We start from the raw sequence: 21,437 nt of genomic DNA, 5'->3' as shown, positions 1-21,437 counted from the left end.
GAGTGTGTTAGTCTTAACAGCATCACACACAGAGGCATGTGCAGCAGCAACCATGTCTAAATAATCAGATTTACCTATTTTATAACATCTATTATTTGGTTATGGATTGAGGAGAAAGGATAGAACTGCAGAGATTATGGAAGGTGAAAATGCGGTGATGATGGCTAAGAATAGCTATTATTCATAAATGTAGGCTATATGTCTTCTTGAACTGTTCATTTTCATGATATTGTTTATTGTTGTACGGTCACGTTAGCGTCAATAAGCGTCTGCCAAGAATCATAACCATAACGATAACTATGGTGACTCCAAAAAGCACTTGCTGTACAGACCCTGGCAAAAAAGTCACCAATATAGGCAACCAATGTTGGATTAATCTCTTCAGAGCGCATGCCACCATGCGTCACCATGCATGCATGCAGTCACACAGTCAGTCATCGAGTTTCTGCACTGTCAGCAAGCATCTCCACTGACTCGTGCTAGCGATGGTTAACTCTCTTATCAGAGGTACACCGCTGTGAATTTCATCGTTTTGGTGCAGCATTAATAGCTATGGTGCAGCAGGGATGGATTACTGCACGGGCCTACCGGGCCCAGGCCCAGGGGCCCAAGGGGTCAGGGGGCCCTGAAGCCCAAGCCTTTGCATGGAATCCTTTGCCATGATTTGCCTCAATATCAACAAATCAGGATGTAGGCTATGATTGAGTTTAGTATTGGCCATCCCCAAAATGCACCAGAATACAGGAAATCACATCAAACAAATTAAATTTTTTCTGGGGGAGGACCCCCAAACCCCCCCTTACACATATACGACAATTAATGGGGGGCCCTTAATACATCTGAGCCCAGGGGCCTGAAAATTCATAATCCGCCCATGTGGCGCAGTACATATTACGTATTTTCTGGAAGCTTCTTGATCAGGGTCAGAGTAAAGTGCTACTTGGGAGACTTTTCTTAGGCCTCTGAGGACCTGATCCACTGCACTTAACACAACCTCCACACAACTCCACAGAATATCAAAGAATGTGCAAAGACAATGCAAACTGAATGAATGCTTTGTTGCATCACTAAAGAGGAATGTAAACATGAGAAGGGGTTGCTTGGATATGCTGAGATACAAGCCTCGACTTGATATAGGACACCTATGGTAAGAGAGATAACAATGGGACTGAGTTGAACTTTGCACATCTAAGTAACTGTAATGGTAGTCCCCTTATTAACCTGTCACACCTCACTAACCGTTTTTTTAATAGCACTGAAAGACACTTGTTACTTTTCAAAGTTGTCAGGGTTTTCAGACATTTCAGATGTGTGACTATAGATCTTGGAATGGGCATTCAAGTCTGTGTGCATCAACACGGTGTATAATGTAATTGTTTGAGTTAAAAACAAAACAAAACTAGTACAACTGAGTGGTGTGTGTGTGTGTGTGTGTGTGTGTGTGTGTGCGTGCGTGCGTGCATGTGCTTGTCTGTCCACAATGTCATAATGTCTGTCATTATGAGCATGAATCATCATGGGAAAGAATGCAACTGGCATTGTACCAATTGGTGGCTTACATTTCCATGCAGTCAGGCTCATGGCTGTAAATCTAACATTGAGAGCTACCTATAGTCGCCGCAACATGCATGCTCACTGACTGCAGATAAATGGGGATTCAGTGCCACACCCGATTCCCATGGGATTGAGTTGTCTCAGCCACGCCCGTCAGGTCTTTCAGAATGATGTGCAAAACAAGAAAATCCTCTTCATATGAGCCAACTTTTCCTGCCCAATTGATAACTTCAGTGAAATGCTCAAGATGGTGGCCCTTTGCTGATGTTGTTTTATTTTGTTTGTAGTATAGTTAAGTGTCAGTATGGTGGCTGTAGCCAAAGTAGGTTCCTGGGTATGACTGAATGTGACATGACAAGTCTGACTGCTTTGGAAAGTCTCCAACCAATAGCACAAGTTTGCCATCTTCTTCTGTGTGTAACTGGAAAAAAAATAGCCATAATGTGTTTTTTTGTGAAGTTAATTACTGTCCGTTTTGGAGAGCTACTCGGGCCCTCACCATGTGTGCCGCACTGGTGACTCACTCATCCGGCTTACTAGAATGCAGTTGCACCAGTTCTGCGTATGTTTACGTACCCACGCCAAACTAGGACAGCTTTCAGACAATTCCTTTTAAATAAACTGCTAGTCACTGCCTTATTTGAGCGCCAACAATTGTGGACTTTGCACTCTGTGCGTGATTGTGTGGTCGCACAATCCAGCTGTGAAGAGTGCATTAGGTATAATCCACAATTTAACCTCACCTTTGGAAGAACAAGAGGCGACAGAAAGTAAGCATAATCTCTCAAATAAATAGAGAAAGACGACACAGACCAGCCTGGACTTGCATTTCGTTATTGCGTAAAACCGACGTGTTCCAGCCATCGCCTTAAAAGCTTCCAGATGTGAGTGATGCGCGCGCATCCCTTTTCTTACTGTCGGAGAATACTGCGGTGTCTTTGAACTTGTAAGTGAACAAAAATGCGAAAGAATAATTTGCAATGGGATGTATGCAACTGTGTACATCTCTCCCCGCCCTTTGCATTTAGAGTCCCAACGCATCAAATTACAAGAATACAAGGTTATTTTTCCGTTGGTTTGACTGACTTGAAAGGTGGACTATTTTTTTTTCCTTCAGCGAGTGGGTGGATTCGGGACCACAGCCAAAGTGTGACAGAAGCAATGAAACGCTGAGCAAGAAGAGTAACTAATACTAGACGTCGCTGAAAAGGAAACTGCTTACAACAAGAAAAGGGTCAAAGAAAGTAATCCAAATGGCGGAACAGGTATGGCTAACACTTAACAGAGATACAGTATGATCCCCTCATTGGACTGTTTGCACATTTTTGTCAGTTGGGCAGTTGTTTTAGTTTCCATAGCTGATTGTGAGTAAATCGGTGCTTTCAATAAGAGTTGAGAGGAAACTTAGAGGTCTCGTCAGTTTGCGCTCTAAACAGCTTCCCCAGTCCTGTGTCCGTCCTCCATTGTGGGTTTATCGTCTTTTTATCTGTACGTGCATGCCATTCTTTATAGCCTTTGGATCCAGACCTCCCATGTATCCCCGGCGACGCAAGGAAACGTTTAATAGTTCTGAAGAAACGACTAATGACGAGTTAATTCAGGTCATATCAACACAGATGCACACCATACTAACAATTGCGTTTAGTCGACACAGGGTCGCGATTAAAAGCAAGGGACTCAATCATGAAGCCATATGATGGAGACGCCTGTGTCACGTCAAAAAATATTAGCGGTTTTTAGGAGTAAAGTAATCATTCCAGAGTTACTGATATGGACATTGCTGCTACTTAGTGTTAATGTCAATAGTTGTGTCTCACACGACTTTTTCATTTTTAAATGTGTGTCGTGGGAGAGCTCACATTAAACGCTAGTGAAGTATTTTTATAGACCTTGTTAAACGTTGTTTTGCAAGCACACCAGCCTGTGGCACTGCCACAGGTTAATTGTAACCTGCTCTGTCAGATTACAATAACATAGTGAACTAACGTAGATCTTTCTCTCTCTCTCTCTCTCTCTCTCTCTCTCTCTCAGTGCTCAGATCTGGAGAAGGCCATCCAGTCCCTGGTGACAAACTTCCATTCAGCAGCTGGCAACAATTCCCCCACACTGAAAAGAGATGAATTTAAAGGTCTTCTTTCTTCACAGCTGCCTAACCTAACTAAGGTAAGTTACACACATTTCTCTCTCTCTTCCTTTTTTTTAAATGAAAAAAAAATGGTAATCCTCAAATTCAGATGGCTCATTGGGTGTGGCTCCTTCCTATGACTCCCTCTTAGTCAGACTCCTTGCTTCACAGCCACATATTTTGGATTTGTAGACCAGGTGAGTAGGCCAAACATCAGGTGATGCACTGACTGGTATCCCTCTTGTTCTATATGCTCACCTGTGTCCTCCATTTACTGCACATGGCTGAACAAGTCGCGAGTTTCGAAGATTACAACATATGTGCACTTATGGCTCAGTGTGTGGTAAATGTGTGAAATATACTGACAAGTTGTTACAAGATGTATGGTTGCCTAAAGCCTATGGTAATTTATAGCTCCTTTAGATGAAGCTATACTGTTTAAAGATGAACTGAAATTGAATGTGTGGAAGGCCACCAATTGGTTGGGTATTTCGGTGGACCTTTGCTAGAGTGGTTGTGTACACATCCCACCTTTCCTTCAGGCCAGGTGCAGGGCAAAGTGAGCATACAACAGAAAAAGAAGAATTGTCTGCTAAACTTCCTCTGTTTTGATATATTTCGGTAGACCTATATGAAGGGGTGCAAACAGACACTTCAAAGCCATGTGAATTAATTCCAGTGGCAACCATTGAAATTGAGTTAAGGAACTAGCTTCAGTAGTCTTTGCCTACTTGTGTCTTTTGGATAGTTATTCTATTATATATATATGTGTATATGTATATATATATATATATATATATATATATATATATATATATATATATATATATATATATATATATATATATATATATATATACACAGCTCTGGAAAAAATGAAGAGTCCACTGCACATTTTTCTGATGTTTTCCTACAGTTGCTGAGTGATATTCAAATGAGTTGACCGTCATAAATTGCCTAGTCATCTGACTGAAACGTTGCAATAAAAAAAACAGTACAATTGCAAATGAAGACAGTGTGCAGCAGCTTCCTACTTTCTTTGACCGTCATATTCAAAATTAAGAGACCACTGCCAATTTAAATATGACCGTCAACTTATTTGGAGGACAGTGGAGGGAGTGGGTATTTGGACCCAAATAGGTTACAGGCAGGGTGGGGGGGGGGGACGCAGTTCCGCCACCTCAGATAAATTAATAATAAATATATTCTTTCATACCAACGATATAGCGCAATGATATTGTTAAAATAAATAGTGAGTTAATTTTCCACGTGTACAGAGGTGACCAAGAAGCTAGCAATTCTTGTCCAAAAAGTATTGCTACACCACAATACTCAATATTTCGTCCAACGGTGAGTCATTTTTCCCCGTTGCACCGACATTGGATTTTAGGGTTCCCCCACCTGCCAAATCCCATTTTAACCACTGGGTAAAGGCACTGTGTTGCGCACCAGTCATGCCACTGCGCCCACAAGAAGGTTGTTCTATTTCTGAACGAGCCGTCATCTCACATATAGCACCTGATCCAGGGCCACTTCTGGCTAGGATCCGGGCCAGAGTCGTTCCACACTCAAATCTCATCAGTGTTCTGCTTATACAGTGTGTGACTCCAGAATCTGTCATTTGTTTGGCTTTTTAGTTCATATCTATCTACCTATCGCAAAGAGTAGTGGGTTCCCCGGTGTCCTGGCTAAATTCCCAAGCTGACGCATTCAGTCTGGCCCCCTAATCATCCCCTAGTGTAATTGGCTCATTCACTCCCTCGCTCTCCACCTCAAGCTGGTGTGTGGTGAGCGTTCTGGCACATAATGGCTGCCGTGCATCAGCCAGGTGGGTTCTACACATTGGTGGCGGTTAGTGAGGTTCCCCCTTCACTGAGAAGAGCGTTGAGTGTCGAGTTACTTTTGTAACCTTTAGGAGAAACAGGTGAGATGACATTCTTGATCTTCTGTTTTGTACCCTGACTTAGGATGGCTTGGGTTAATGGTTTGCCTGTAACTGTGAACTCTGCATATCCATGTTTGCCTACAGCTGTTTGACTTAGTTAACATTTCGTTGCTGGATTTGCCTGTGATTATGTGAAGTGAAACTTCTGTCTTTACAATCTGCATCTGAGTCTGACTTACTCTCATCATAATGCCAAGCATTTGTTGCCATGGTGAGTCAGCAGTAGCGGACGTAAGATGTGGTTACCCTGTCCCTGATTTGTGGTGAGAAACAAGATGTCTGGGTACTGATGCTTTGGTCTGAGAATGTCCTAATGTCCCCCATGTTGGAAACATCTCAGAAAAAATACAGCTGGAGCATTGAGTTCCCTACAGCAATATAAATGTAAATGTAAATCAGGTATGTAGGCCAAGTACACTTGCGTATATACAAGGAATTTGGTCTCTGCATTTATCCCATCTGTGAATTAGTGAACACACAGAGCACACAGTGAAGTGAAGCACACACTAACCCAGAGCAGTGAGCTGCCTTGCTACAGCGGTGCTCGGGAAGCAGTGAGGGGTTAGGTGCCTGGCTCAAGGGCACTTCAGCCTTTCCCACTGGTTGGGGATTGAACCGGCAACCCTACGGTTCCAAGCCCGAAGCCTTAACCAGTAGGCCACAACAACCCCAGGACAAGGTCATGAGTTATTTACCCAGGGAGCTATGCACTCTTAAAAAGGTCTGTCTGCACTGTGTCAAACCTTACTTGGATAAAAGCATCTGCCAAATGACTAAATGTTATGCAATGAGATATAGGCTAATGGTCACGGAGGCTAAATGTTTCCTGACTTGTACATCACTTCTGAATTGTAACACATGTTTTTTTGGGTTTTTTTTTGCTTTGGATAAAAGCGGTTTCCAGATGAATACATATTAACTGTGCTTTTTTATTATTATTATTTTATTTCAGTTTTATTGATTTATACCTAGCACCATTAACTTTAGAGCCCATTGCTTTCCCAGTTTGCTGCTGTATAACAATGTACATTTCTTCATCGTAAAACAATTAGAGTTTTTCTCAGTCGCTTTGGTGCTATTCTCACATCACTATTAACATTTGCACAGCAGTTAGTGCATTTCTCAAAACAATTAGTGCAAACTGCAAAACCTAGTGGATGACCTGCAAAAGCACGTCACTTGCTCAAAATGGATAGTCCATTCCTCAAAAGCACGTATTCATGTCAATGAAACTGTCAGTGTCATCAAAATGAGAAGTCTTGACACCATCGTTTATGAACAAGATAGTCAAATGGCTTTGTCATGTTTTCATTATGACCGTTCTCTCAGTGTTTTCCAATGCAAAAAAAGGGCAGAAAAAAAGGTGACACTACCTGAACATGCTCAAGACAGCACTATACACTACTTGTACAGCCATTTGAAAACTACAGTAAAGTTACACATTGCTGTAGTTAGGGGAGTAAGTGAGTACAAGACACTGAATACGTACATTTTTACTGTATGCTCTTTGCAATTCTACAGCATTGTGACAGAATTTGATAACTAGTTCAACAATTTTGTATGTAATGACTCAAGCAATGAAATGAAGACTATTAGTTTTATAGGGAACGACTATTCAGCATTCATAAGTATAGTTCATTTTGACTGACATGACATAAGCAAATGATAATGTTAAAAAACAGCAGAGAATTGTATGAAAGCAACTGATACATGTCCAAAAGCATTTTCAATTTGTTCAGAGGAAGGAGAATTTGCTACTATGATGTGCACAAATGACTAAATGTTGTGGAGGTTGAGCTAATAGTTATGAGAATTTTCATTCTGATCTGCAAAAAGCACCAAAGCGACTGAGAAAAACTGTAAAGGATTATCTTATCCTGTCTTATCTTACCTTGTGTTTGTTGTGTCTCCTCCCAGACGTCAGCTTCAGAGGCAGGCATGGGGGAGATCCTGCAGCAGATGGGGGTGAAGGATGGGGAGGACATCTCCTTCCAGCACTTCTGGAACCTCATCCAGTCCCTGGCCACCAACCAGCACGGCCTTCTGAGCCACGAAAAAGTCTCCAAGTGTGCTAAATGTGTGTTATTGTGAGACCAGGACCGGCTGGGTTCTTTTAGATCGGTCCTCACTCAGGCATAGGGAACTACCACCATAATGCCTATTGAGCTCTGATGATCATATGTTTTTTGTTTTTTTTAAATGCATCTCAGCTTCATCCAGTACCTTTATCCAAGTAGTAACATATCATACACACTCCATTAGCACACTGAGGGGTCCTGCCATGGCTATATGCCTTTATGATTTATAAAAGAAATGGTGTTGGTTGGCTTTTGTGCCTTTGCAAGTGTTTGCAGAACGTACTGGAGTTCAGAACAACATTGAGGTTTAGTACTGAAAGAGATTTATTTTCATAAAGTAAAACACTACATTGGAGAGACAAGTAAAGGGAGTTTTACCTGATGTTTTCATGAAGAGAAATTAATTAATTTCCTTTGTAAGAGGTCAATTGAGCTCATTATTGCACACCGAACATGTGTCAATATTTCCTCATTACAGAATGTTGGGACAGGAAATGTGACCTATATCCATATAGCCTACCCTACACTAAGAAACTGTGATTCACAGTAAGCTTATTAAACCATTTAGGTTCACATTATTTTGCACCATTCCTTGCCAAATCCAATTACCACATGTTCTCTTGTCACAAATAATTCAAATACACCAGTGGCCTTCAATCTATGAAATTTACAGAACACCAATTATTATTGATGACTACCCCAAAGAAACTAATGATCTGATGGAAACACATACATTGTATTTATATTTTATATTTTTGTTTTCTGTATCCAACGTCTACGGTGTCTGTCATCCTTGAAATGACGTGCACTTAATAAAGTTTAAATGGTAACATGGACTAATGAAATTCAAAACCTCTTTTTTTCTTCTTCATAGTCAAATAAGACATAAAACCATTCCAAAGGTTTGTAAGTTGTATAAACATTAATAGTAGCAAGTAATACCCAAGAATGTTATAACTTATATAGCCCCCTAGCGGTATGATTTTGATTTATAACCCTACCTGACTTTTGCAGTAGGCAGCGCCATCTAATGGAACTTCAGAAAACAACTGTTTATTGTCATTTTTCTTCAAACTTCTGATCATCAAACAGGGCCAGCTCTAGACAGGGGGCCGGGTGGGCTAAGCCCACCCAAGCATTGTGAATACTAATAAATTGTGAAGCACCCAAATAATGTCAGTTTTCAGCATCTGTGTGCATCTGCGCAGTGTGCAGCCTCAAACCCAGCTTGGATGTAGGTGAGTTGGTGTTGACTGTAATAGTAAGTAGCTTGCCTAACTGTGCAGTAGGCCTATGTACGTTTGTTAGGTAACCCCCCTCCCCCTGAAGCACAATTTAACTTGTCAAGCGGTCCAAAATGGTGACAAGTCTCATGGCACCGTCAATGCATGCCCAGATTGAGCAATGTTGCAGGGCAACCACATAACCGGTTCCATGGGTTCCGATTGGATGATTAAAGCTCTCAAGAATCATTAAGGTTATCAAGAAACTTCAGGTTGGTACGAGAGGGGGTGTATTGTGTGTGTGAGCAACCTACAAGTTACTCATCTTGCACTGGATCATCTTCTGGGCAAATTACGAATGAAAAGTCAGCACCAGTCAGAGGCTACATTCATTGTTTTGCACTTTTATGATGTCATCACATCACCAAAAGTAAGCTACTGGTTTTACCAAAAATATTTGGCAGTATTTTTAAACTACAAAAATACACCCTCATATTTTGATACAAAACACGAAGCCATTTTCTTCAACAAAATAAAATCCAAATGACAAAACTACTTTGTATTTGAAATACTTATTTTAAATACATGTATTTGTGTTTTGTGTTTATGTAAATTTTGATCCAATTTGACTGCTTTGCTATGTTGCCCACCCAAAATTTCTACCAGCCCACCCAAATGTAGTAGGGTAGAACCAGCCCTGTCATCAAGTAAACAGGGTTCCTACGCAGTATGGAAAACCTGGAAAAGTATGGAATTTGATTTTAGTAATTTCCAGGTCTGGATAAGTATGGAAAAAAAGAAACAAGGACATGGAGTAATATTTGTGTCTCCAGACTTTTGCATCTGCAGTACTAATCACTTCACTCAGGTCATAATGAACCATTCCTACTGTTGTGTAGCTTAACTGTCAGTCCCCATCGTCAAGATACAACTAAGATACAACTAAAAATGACCCAGCTAAATGGACGAATATGAAGTGTCATTTTTTAATTCACTTCCGTTGTCCATACCTTTGTTTTCACCGAGTTATCCCAAACCAGATGTGGCCGCAATGTCGAGAATATGGTCAGAAAAATCTACCGAGAAGTTTGGAAATTTGAGTATGGAATTTTAAAATGGAAAATGTGTAGGAACCCTGAGTAAAGTCAAATCCGTGTCAATGCTGATTGCCATGTCACAATCATGCTTCCACCTAGCCTAGAAATCTAGACGCGCCCCTAGCGGCAAATTAAATTTGCTGCCAGGGCTAGTCTAGCAACTCTCCGTTGGCTTGTGAGCTCCAGAAATCGAAACTTAATCAGGCCATTGAAATCGTGTATAGAGTCGTTTGGTGGGCTTAACATAATGATTGATGGCAGAGTTGCAACGGTTTGGCTTGAATTCCCTGCTACTTGAAAACAAATATCCTATTGCGTGCAGAGGGAATTTGAAAGACAACTGATTATCCCGCCCCTCGGACTGAGCACTGCGAACGGTGAGTGCCCAGACCCTACATTTTACAGTTTTTCTCAGTCGCTTTGGTGCTTTTCTCACATCACTATTAACATTTGCACAGCAGTTAGTGCAATTCTCAAAACAATTAGTGCAAACTGCAAAACATAGTGGATGACCTGCAAAAGCACGTCACTTGCTCAAAATGGATAATCCATTCCTCAAAAGCAGGTATTCATGTCAATTAAACTGTCAGTGTCATCAAAATTAGAAGTCTTGACACCATCGTTTATGAACAAGATAGTCAAATGGCTTTGTCATGTTTTCATTATGACAGTTCTCTCAGTGTTTTCCAATGCAAAAAAAGGTCAGAACTCGGTGACACTACCTGAACATGCTCAAGACAGCACTATACAGCACTTGCACAGCCTTTTAAAAACTACAGTAAAGTTACACATTGCTGTAGTTAGGTGAGTAAGTGAGTACAAGACACTGAATACGTACATTTTTACTGTATGCTCTTTGCAATTCTACAGCATTGTGACAGAATTTGATAACTAGTTCAACAATTTTGTATGTAATGACTCAAGCAATGAAATGAAGACTATTAGTTTTATTGGGAACGACTATTCAGCATTCATAAGTATAGTTCATTTTGACTGACATGACATAAGCAAATGATAATGTTAAAAAACAGCAGAGAATTGTTACATATAACTGATACTATAAAACTATAAAATTGTTATATATAACTGATACATGTCCAAAAGTATTTGCAATTTGTTCAGAGGAAGGAGAAACTGTTACTATGATGTGCACAAATGACTAAATGTTGTGGAGGTTGAACTAATAGTTACAGTATGAGAATTTTCATTCTGATCTGAAAAAAGCACCAAAGCGACTGAGAAAAACTGTAATGTGGGTCTGGCTCGCCAGGCTAGCTTCCATCTGCAGGAGGGGATATACTACCATCACTTGCCAGTTGGAGTTGCCGTGACCCCAGCGGCATTAGAAAACATCAGGAGGAAGTTTACAGTCTTTCTCAGTCGCTTTGGTGCTTTTCTCAGATCAGAATGAAAATTCTCATAACTATTAGTTCAACCTCCACAACATTTAGTCATTTGTGCACATCATAGTAGCAATTTCTCCTTCCTCTGAACAAATTGCAAATGCTTTTGAACATGTATCAGTTGCTTTGTCATGTCAGTCAAAATGAACTATAGGATGCTGAATAGTCGTTCCCAATAAAACTAATTGTCTTCATTTCATTGCTTGAGTCATTGCACTTTGTAACTTTACTGTAGTTTTCAAATGGCTGTACAAGTACTGTATAGTGTTGTCTTGAGCATTTTCAGGTAGTGTCACCGAGTTCTGACCTTTTTTTTGCATGGGAAAACACTGAGAGCATAAACTGTCGTAATGAAAACATGAAAAAGCCATTTGACTATCTTGTTCATAAAGATGGTGTCAAGACTTCTCATTTTGATGACACTAGCAGTTTCATTGACATAAATACTTGCTTTTGAAGGTTATCCACTAGGTTTTGCAGTTTGCACTAATTGTTTTGAGAAATGCACTGCTGTGCAAATGTTACAGTAATAGTGATGTGAGAAAAGCACCAAAGTGTCTGAGAAAAGCTGTAAATTCCTAGTGCTATAGATAGATAGAGAGATAGATAGATACAGTAGATATATATAGACAGACAGACAGACAGACAGACAGATAGATAGATAGATAGATAGATACTGTAGATAGATAGATAGATAGATAGATAGATAGATAGATAGATACAGTAGATAGATAGATAGATAGATAGATAGATACTTTATTCATCCTGAGGGAAATGTCAGTTAGGTTGGGAATTTCCCACAGTGCCCAATCAACAACCAAGCCTATTTACCAACAAAAACAAAATCACCAAAGCAACCTTTGTGGGGAAAACATCACCAACAGAACAGTCTTCGAGAGCATTTCACTGGAGTTATCAAGCAGGCACCTTCCTTCATCTGTGTTTCATTGAATCAGGCCCTAGGGCAGAGGTTCTCACTGTTTTGGGGTCTAAGGCACACCAAAGATCAAACCAAAACACCAAGGCACACCGGCAATGGTTACTGATTGTCAAGTATGTCACACAACATTATTATGCAGGCAATAACAGGAGTGCTCATTCTCATGCCCACATGTTTCTCTACAGTATACAGTGTGTTCATTAGACTACAGTGATATGACTACAGGCATGATATGCACTTGACGTTGATTGAGCTTTTTATTCAAGAAGCTGTGTCATTGATGCATTTAAAAATAGCTCTATAGCCTATTTCATAAAAGCACATTAGGTTCCTCAAAATTCCTCAGCACACTGGTTGAGAACCACTGCCCTAGGGTCTAATTAATTAAGGGTGTTGGGGAAAGTCAGGCAGATGAGCGTTTAAGTTTCGTTTCATTGTCAAACAGTCTGTTGTGCTACCTCTCTTACAGTGGTCCCCGAATTGAAATGTGGGAATGAGATCATTAAAATGTGCCTGATTTGCATGGCAGGGAAGATGAGACACAGAGGGAGAGATATAAATAATGAGAAGGAGAGATATTGCTCCTTTCCTCAATGTCTGACAGGCAGCCATACACACCCAGTAACTGTCGTACAGTAAGCTGCCCCAAGCATGTACTGTATGTGCCCCACATTAGAAGGAGGCAGGTCAAGGCATGTGCTGAGTACACTGTTTGTTTGTACGCTGGCCTTCGCTGTAGTTTTCTTGCTACTGAAAAGAAATCAGTTACATCAATGGGAGTGGTCAGACAGGACACCATACGCACCCAGTAACTGTGGCACAGTAAGCTGCTTAAACATGAGCTGTATTTGCAGTGATGGACAAGCTACTTAGAAAATGTAGTATCTTCTATCTTTTCGTCATGCATTTGCCTACAGTATATTGGACTGTTTGCTGTATATTGTTATACTGTTACTTCATTTACGGTTGTTTTAAATAAACTGCTGGGGCATTTAAAATCTGTTGCTACTACAGCTGGTACACTGGCCCAACTGAGACCTGTCACGTGCTGTATGCTATTGTTTCATCATCACATTTACTGTAACAGGGGGGCTACTGGGTTCGCAACTGAAGCACACCGTTCCCATTCATATATAGACCCTTTCAACTAAAAAGGTGGTTTGTTTCAAGTATCCTACCACTAATGGCAAATTAAAGACTTTAGCACCTAAATTATTAGTCTACTAGATACTAATACTGCTCAAACATGAGCTGTATTTGCAGTGATGGACAAGCTACTTAGAAAATGTATCTTAAATGTAACTTAAAAGGAGAAATGAGGCAATTTTTCATATGGATCTCTGTTTCTCGAGGTCACCAAGTTCTGTCAGTAGGAAAACCCCCAAAAACAATTGGTAAAGCAGCCAGGCAGCTACAGTATGGGCATGAACATGGGGGGCTCAAACATGGGGGCTCATGAACATGCATCCTGAGTGTAGTCTGGAAGCTCTAACTGTTGGCTGCAGCAACTCGAGCTAGGTAAAACCGCTTGTTTTCAGATTTCTTTTTATGCCGGCAGTACCCGTGGCCTCAAAAATCGGAGATCTGTATGAAATGTTCTCCGGTAAAAGTAGCTTGTAGCTTGTAGCATTTTGCCCATCACTAAGTATTTGTCTCACATTATGTTGAACATTATGTATATGTTCAACAAACACTTAATTAATTAAGTGGTTTTTAGTATTTGTTTGTTTTCATTAGGCTATTGATCATTGATATTGCATTGACATTATTGTTTATTATTGCTATTTTCCTTAATATTGTCTTACCAACATTTCATTTTTTTTAACTATTGTATTGTTTTTATTTGTAAGTCGCTTTGGAAAAAAGGGGCTCCGTTTTAGTGCTAATATGAATATCTTTATCTCTCTCTCTCTCTCAAAAGACAGACCTGGAGAAGGCTATAAAAACTCTGGCTGATCCCTTCAACAAGTGCAGGGTAATGTTATTCTCAACTACACTGCTCTGAACTTAATTCACAAATATGGCCAAGAGTTAACTCACATTCACTAAGACTAACATAATAAGGGTGTGAGTTTGCCAGTGTATTTTGCTGAGTCAGACGCACAAAGTGGGCAGTCAGGAGGAGGTTAATTGAAAAAAAGATTTGACTAAAGTCGATCAATAGCAGTGCTGAGCAACACAAGTTTTCAAGGACTTAACACTAAATTTGAGATCCTGAATATTCTGATTCTAAAAATGTCACACAGAAATTAATATCTGAGCCAATAAAAATCAAAGCTCCTTTGTAAAGGTTTAAAGGAGAAATTGAGCGAGTTTTCACACAGATGTCTGTTTCTCAAGCGCCCACACACAGCGCCATGAGCTCCCATGTACATGCCCCCAGAGGAGTGCTGTTAGCTGCCTGGCTGCGTTAGCTGCTGGCTGTAGAAACTCGAGGTGGTTTGTTTTATTTATTTATTTATTTATTTATTTATTTATTGTACAGACAGTGCTTGTTGACCTCGAGAAATGGAGATCTGATGTGAAAACTTGCTGGATTTCTCCTTTAACCAATCCCAAATACATATTCAGTATATATTTATATAAATTTATATAAAAAAAAGGTTCAGAAGTCTGTTTTTGTGATGGGTCCTAGGAACGGGACACACACAGTTTTTTGGAGCGAAACGGAGAGACAAGCGGACAAGACTTCGAGCGCTTCTGGGTTCTGGTTAAAGAAGAGGCCGACAGAATCTACAAAACTGAAAAAAAAAAATCTTGTATCATACAGTGAGGCCAATAGCAGTAAACAGCATCTGTTCTTACTGTTCTGAGTTAACTTTGTCAACAATATGCTTGCAATGTTCTTGTCTTGCCATGGGCTTTTGTTTATTTACATGTTTTCACATGATTCTCACATACCCCTCACCTGTAACCATTCACCATACACACTGTCCCTAGTTCTGTTGTCGATACCTATTTTAGGTGTCCAGCTCTGACGGTGTCCGTTTTAAGTGTCAATACAGTAGGTATGGTACACTGTGATTTGTTACAGGATGTACACGGAACTGTACACAAATTTATCCCTGAAAATATACCAAAACCACTCAATTTATATTAACTGGCCCTTAATTCAATTCAAGAATGCTTTATTGGCATGACAAGCTCACTTATATTGCCAAAGCAGTTATACAATAAATCTGATAACATACATGTCAGTAGATTTTCATAAGAATAAATAAAATAAATAGGTAAAAGTAAAATAATAGCCACACAGTTGTTTTAATTATGGTGCCAGTAGAGGGTATGCGTCACGGTTCCACAGGGAGAGCTTGAACCAAACGCAGGGCAAAGCACAGCCAGGCAAGGTAAGGTAAGGTAAGGTAATCCCAGAATCACAGGCATCTTTATTACGACCTGACTCAACCGTGTGCAGTGCAACACACAATGACTAATAACCGACGAAGACTGAGGGGAGACAGAGGGTTTAAATACACAGGGGTAACAGGGCACAGGTGGACAATGAACAAGGTAAAACAAGACAGGTGGAAACCATAATTAAACTAACAGACTAACGAGATCAGGTGAGGGGCAGAGACACAGGCACTGGGAACAGAAACACATGGCAAAACAAACAAAGAAACACATGGAACAGGACACAGGAAGAAAACAAGAGGAGCAGACATAATGGAAAACACTAAACAGGGAAAACAAAACACTACAGGACCCTTAAAGTATGTCATTCTGACTGATTTCAAATATACACAGGAGGGGTGTTACATTTTCCAAAGTGGCTAATCAACAACCATGCCTATTTACCATCAAAAACAACATCACCAAGGCAATGATTGAGGACAAAAAAAACATCACCAAAAGAACAGCCTTCGAGAGCATGTCATTGGAGTTATCAAGCAATCACCTACCTTCATCAGTGTTTATACTGTAGGCCCTAGGGTCTAATTAACTAGGTGTGGGGGAAAGTCAGCCAGATGATCATTTAAGTTTCGCTTCATTGTCAAATTTCATAATTGTCCATCCCCCAAACCTCTTTCCCAGGATTAGTTTTGCATTAGCGTTGTATTTTAAACATTTGCATGATTCTCCTCACTGCAATTTTGCAAACTGGTTTTGACATGGCAGGGTTAAAAAAAAAACTCCCCACAGTGTTTGTTAGTCACATGCTACCTGTTCAGCAAGTACAGAGGAAAGCACCTACTTCGGGAGTAACCGTGAGACCATTATTCTCTGAATTCATCCACCTTCAATGCAATTATATAAATATGTGACACTCAAAAACAAAAGATTGGCCTTTGAGTGGATATACCCTTACGAAAAGTTGTAAGTTCCTGCAGGTATCATTGTGAGAATCTTTTTTATTATTATTTCATTCCCACATTTTATTTTGAAATGTTAATAATAATCAAAATCTTGATCAATAAGTCAGAAGCCAAACATTGTTAATAACACACAAATGATTAAGGGATTTTTATTGAGTAGAAGAGAGAGACAGACTGTTGCACCCCTTTTGTAGACGGTCCATATACACTCATCGTGGCAGTCAGCTACACACAATGTTAAGCCATTTTAGGGTTTGGGGATTTTGGGGATATTGTAGCATGTTGTTTACCACAGCCTGTACTACGTTTGGAAAGAGATATTGTTTGTGTTTTAACAATGACTCACCTCTGACTTAATAATCAAGGGGAAGTCTTTGTGTGTGCAGCATATGGTAGCCCAAGTGGGTATGTTGTGCTGGCCTGGCCAGCAGCATGGTGTGTGACTTAAATCCAATTGAACATTTGTGTAAAGAACTAAAGATCAGGATTCACAAGAGGGCCCCCAGGATCTTCAGGACAAAGACAATCTGTTTGGAAGAATGTGCCTAAATCACTAACACTGCTACTGATTAGTTTTTTCTTCATACAGGAAATGTCTTGAAGATGTTGTTAGATTTTAGTGGTTTTCTGTATGTCATTCTTTTGGTTCTTTGTTTAAGATACTGCAGAAACACCCCCCCCACCCCCCTCCAATTTGACCCCAGACATGAATGTATATTCTGGTATTATAATTAGCCAGGAGTTTCCTAGTTCTTGGCTTCAGTTTCTTACCTTGGTTTCACCTTGCAACACTGTGCTGTGCTGTGCGTACAACAGGGTTACCAGAACTCTGTTGTTACATCCAGAATAAAGAACTATTCTTTCGCAAGCCAGCCTCAAGTTTTACCTGCTCTTAACTACACTGGAATCTACTCGGTCAACTGTGTCTCCATTTGGAATTAAGGAGACAATTTTAATAGCATTCTTCAATGTCATTACAAAGGCTTTCAAAGGTTTTAAGAAATTTCAGTTGACGCTATTCAATACTTTTTTCCTGTCTCATTTCACTTTATTATACCTAACATCATTTATGGACTTTAATGTTTGGATTTCTTTATATGTGTGGATTTTTTGAGTTAATATTAATTTCCGAGTTAATACTAATTTAATGTGAATAGCCTCATTGGAAATATGCTCACTGAAAAAATGTTGAATAGAAGCTTCTATCCTCTTTACTTATAATACTGTAGATCACTCTTTATGAGTATTTTGCACTACTCACCACTAGTCCGATTTTCATGGGCTTAGGTGGAAGATGTTTTCTGAAGCCTTTTTTGCTGAATTACTTGGAATCTTCTTCGCACCCTCGATTACAGTCAATTAATTAGATGCTCTGACATCAAAACAAACAAATGTCAGCGATCTGTGGAACGAGCAGGGCTGTAAAAACCCCATCCAATCATCTTGAACGGTCAGACAAATGGATGGTGACAGATCTATCAAACTGCTGTCTATCCCTTTCCCCTTCGTGTGCTTTGGGTGAGTGGCTTTGGGGGGAGGTCTGAAGGAGGTAGCTAGTACCTTTTTAATTTTGTATTTTTAAAATCTAGCATGTTTGTACCTTTTTCCTTTTTTTCAGGATCCCGGATCCCTCAACAGACTGACATTATGATGATAAATAAGTGTTGCACTACATGACATCATATGGTGGCTGAGGACAGTCAGAAGTTGCATTGCATAGTAAACATCCAAGAACATGTTTTATTTTTTTGGACAGAGGAGTGTGTTGTTGGCAGTGAGCTGGAAATGCAGAGGGCATGAGTCATAGCTTTGATGTTGACTGAACAAAAGTGTTTTGAGAGAAGACCGATGAGGAAGGAGGGGGGGCTATTGCATCCAGCCTATCACGTTCCCTCTCTGGATGACATGAATTATCAGATCACTCCCACCCACGTCTCATCCACAAAGAGATATCATCCTTTGAGTAGCGTCACGGTTGAGAACGTATTCAGAATCATGGACAGACTGCAATAACACTGAAGCAGAACACAAACAAAACAGGGGAAGGACACAAAGAAGTTTTGAACTGAGCTGGGCTATTATCAGAACTTTCATCTGTTTATTAACCGAGAGGATCTGACATGGCAGAGCAACAGGTGAGAATATTCCATTGCTTATGAAATTGTAAAGACATCTGTACTGTTCTGTGGGGCAGCCGTGGCCTACTGGTTAGCGCTTCGGACTTGTTACCGGAGGGTTGCTGGTTCGAGCCCCGACCAGTAGGCACGGCTGAAGTGCCTTGAGTGTGTTTCACCAATTCACGGATTGGGATAAATGCAGAGACCAAATTTCCCTCACGGGATCAAAAGAGTATATACTTATACTTACTATAAAGTTTAACAATACATGATATAGAGCTTTCATATCAGACAGGGCGATGCAAAGCAGAACAGCCATCTTTATGGAACACCGAACAATAGTTTTCAATGGAAGTTTTCTTTTTTAATCCGGAAGCGTATTTCTTCAAGAATAAGGGGAAATTAAAGGGCTAAGCTTGTTGTCAAATGACTGCTACTACTGTAGTAGTAACTGTAAGTACAGTGTAAGGTTATGCCTTATCTGCATGGCAAGAAAGGTGAGGGAGAAAGATCAATAATGAGAAGGAGAGATATTGCTGGGGGGTGTTTACTTTCCTCAATGTCAGACAGGCAGCCATACACACCCAGTAACTGGCAAGGCAAGCTGCCCAAGCATGTACTGTATTTTCCACAAATTAGAAGGAAGGCAGATCAAGGCATGTGTTGCGTTCACTGTTTGTTTGTACGCTGGCTTTTTTGCTACTGACAAAATAACTCAGCTATATTATTGGGACTGCATATCATGACTTGGATTAGCCAAAACAAAGAGGGCAGCATGGACCAAAGCAATGGCAGCCATGGTCAACATTGGATACACAACCAAGCAACAGCAAATGCCCAACTCAATTCTATGTAAATTAGGTCATTACAGTCACAAACAAACACTGTCAAGTCCCTTGTTGTGCATTAAGGCACCAGTCATTTGGACACAAGTTTAATTTCTTCTTAAATCACCGGTGACTAACCCCCTATGCCTGAAGCCACACACAAACCTATACAATATATGGGTTGTCAGAGTCACAAAATGCTGTGCGATTCTTTCACTAATCTGCAAGATAATTATCCGATGACAGTTTAAGTGGCCTTGGTGTGATTCATAAAGCAGATATTTTTGCCTCTTTATCTCTTTCTCACTCTCGATGTTCTTTTCTTGTTGGCTCTCTTCTTTTGCTCTCTCTCTTTAAGGAAAAAAGGGGCTTTGTTTTAGTGCTAATATGAATCTCTCTCTCTCTCTCTCTCTCTCAGAAATCCGACCTGGAGAAGGCTATAGGTACTCTGGTTCTTCACTTCAATGCAGCATCGGCTAACAACAAACCAACTCTGACCCAAGATGAATTCACAATTTTTCTCGGGAGACAGCTACCAAACTTGGAGAGGGTAATGCTATTCTCAACTACTCTGAGCTTAATTCACAAATATGGCTGAGAGTTAACTCACATCACTCACTAAGACAATAAGACTTTGATGGAAACAAATCTTTTTGTTTTGGTGGTGGCGGTGGTAAGTTTTCCCAAATTTAAAACAAAATTTGAGATCCTGAAGGTTCTGATTCTGAAAATGTGACCAATAAAAAAAAAAAAAATCTTTGATACCTGACGAAGACCTCTGGTCGAAACATTGTTAATAAACCACTCTGGGAGCTTGTAAAAACAGTGTGCGGGTATCTTTTTATTTTTCAATTGTCGGCTAAGCCTTATACCCAACACCTGTTTAAATTTTGTAGATGTACGTGCACTCCACTCTTTGACCAATACAAATCAAACCTCCTTTGAAAAGGGTTAACCAATCCCAAATACATATTCAGTAAATTGATATCAATCAAAGGTTTAGAAGTCTGTTTTTGTGATGTGTCCTTTAGGGACAGGACACACGCAAGACTTTGCAGCGGATGGGAGTGAAAGGAGGACAAGATGTCAGCTTTGAGCACTTCTGGACTCTGGTTAAACAACATGCCCATGAAATCTACAGGCCTAGGCGCAAAACTTGTATGTTACTGTAAGACTGCTGTAAACAGTATCTGCAGGGATATTATGCAAAAATGTTTTATCATTTTGTATTGTTAAATGTTGTTATCCAAACTACTCAGCCAATCTGCGTGAGCAATTTGATTTTAACCCATTAATTCATGTCCACAGTGGATTGTTTATATCTCATTTTCACCACTTAAAATAGCTGAGCACAAATCAGTTGATATTTTTCAAATCGGTCAATATAGCTAAAGTGGAAGGTTTCCTTCGCATACTTTTTGTCTTTAGTTAGATATGGGTTAAGTCACTTTATGTTTTTTTTATTTTTAAAGTAGATAATGCTTATTTTCACACAAACAGACAACACGCGCACACACAAAGACAAAATTAATTCACAGTTAGCATAAATCACTATTGAACACTGTGATGGTTTGTTCCACTAAAAACACTGAAACACTTTCCCCCCAGAAATAATATGCAACTTTGCCAGTACTTGATTTTCAAGTATTTGACAACCAAGCACATTGCTATAAGACCACATCTGTCCATAATGTTTAATTTCAGCATTTGCGTGGTTTGGTGTGGAGAATGAACCTCTTCTATTAGGAAATGTTCTGACTACTCTGAGTTAAAGGAGAATTCCGGTGTGATATTGACCTAAAGTGTATTGAA

At 40.0% G+C, this 21,437-nt stretch overlaps 1 protein-coding gene and 1 long non-coding RNA gene across 2 annotated transcripts; both read left to right on the top strand.

Moving 5' to 3' along the window:
- The first annotated feature begins 2,359 nt into the window (after window positions 1–2,359).
- On the top strand, window positions 2,360–8,538 carry LOC121695850 (protein S100-A14-like). The gene is made up of 4 exons (XM_042077005.1): window positions 2,360–2,500; window positions 2,672–2,819; window positions 3,586–3,717; window positions 7,542–8,538. The coding sequence occupies exons 2-4, from the start codon at window positions 2,808–2,810 to the stop codon at window positions 7,713–7,715; spliced, it is 318 nt and encodes a 105-aa protein (XP_041932939.1). The 5' UTR covers window positions 2,360–2,500; window positions 2,672–2,807; the 3' UTR covers window positions 7,716–8,538.
- Window positions 8,539–14,175: 5,637 nt separating this feature from the next.
- On the top strand, window positions 14,176–15,108 carry LOC121695851. The gene is made up of 2 exons (XR_006026181.1): window positions 14,176–14,340; window positions 15,001–15,108. It is a non-coding gene; the product is annotated as an uncharacterized LOC121695851 (long non-coding RNA).
- Window positions 15,109–21,437: the final 6,329 nt, after the last annotated feature.

Source organism: Alosa sapidissima, chromosome 21 (assembly GCF_018492685.1).
Source record: "Alosa sapidissima isolate fAloSap1 chromosome 21, fAloSap1.pri, whole genome shotgun sequence".
Lineage (NCBI taxonomy): Eukaryota > Metazoa > Chordata > Actinopteri > Clupeiformes > Clupeidae > Alosa > Alosa sapidissima.
Note: the sequence above shows the minus strand (reverse complement) of the source record. Positions and strands in the feature narration are given on the sequence as shown.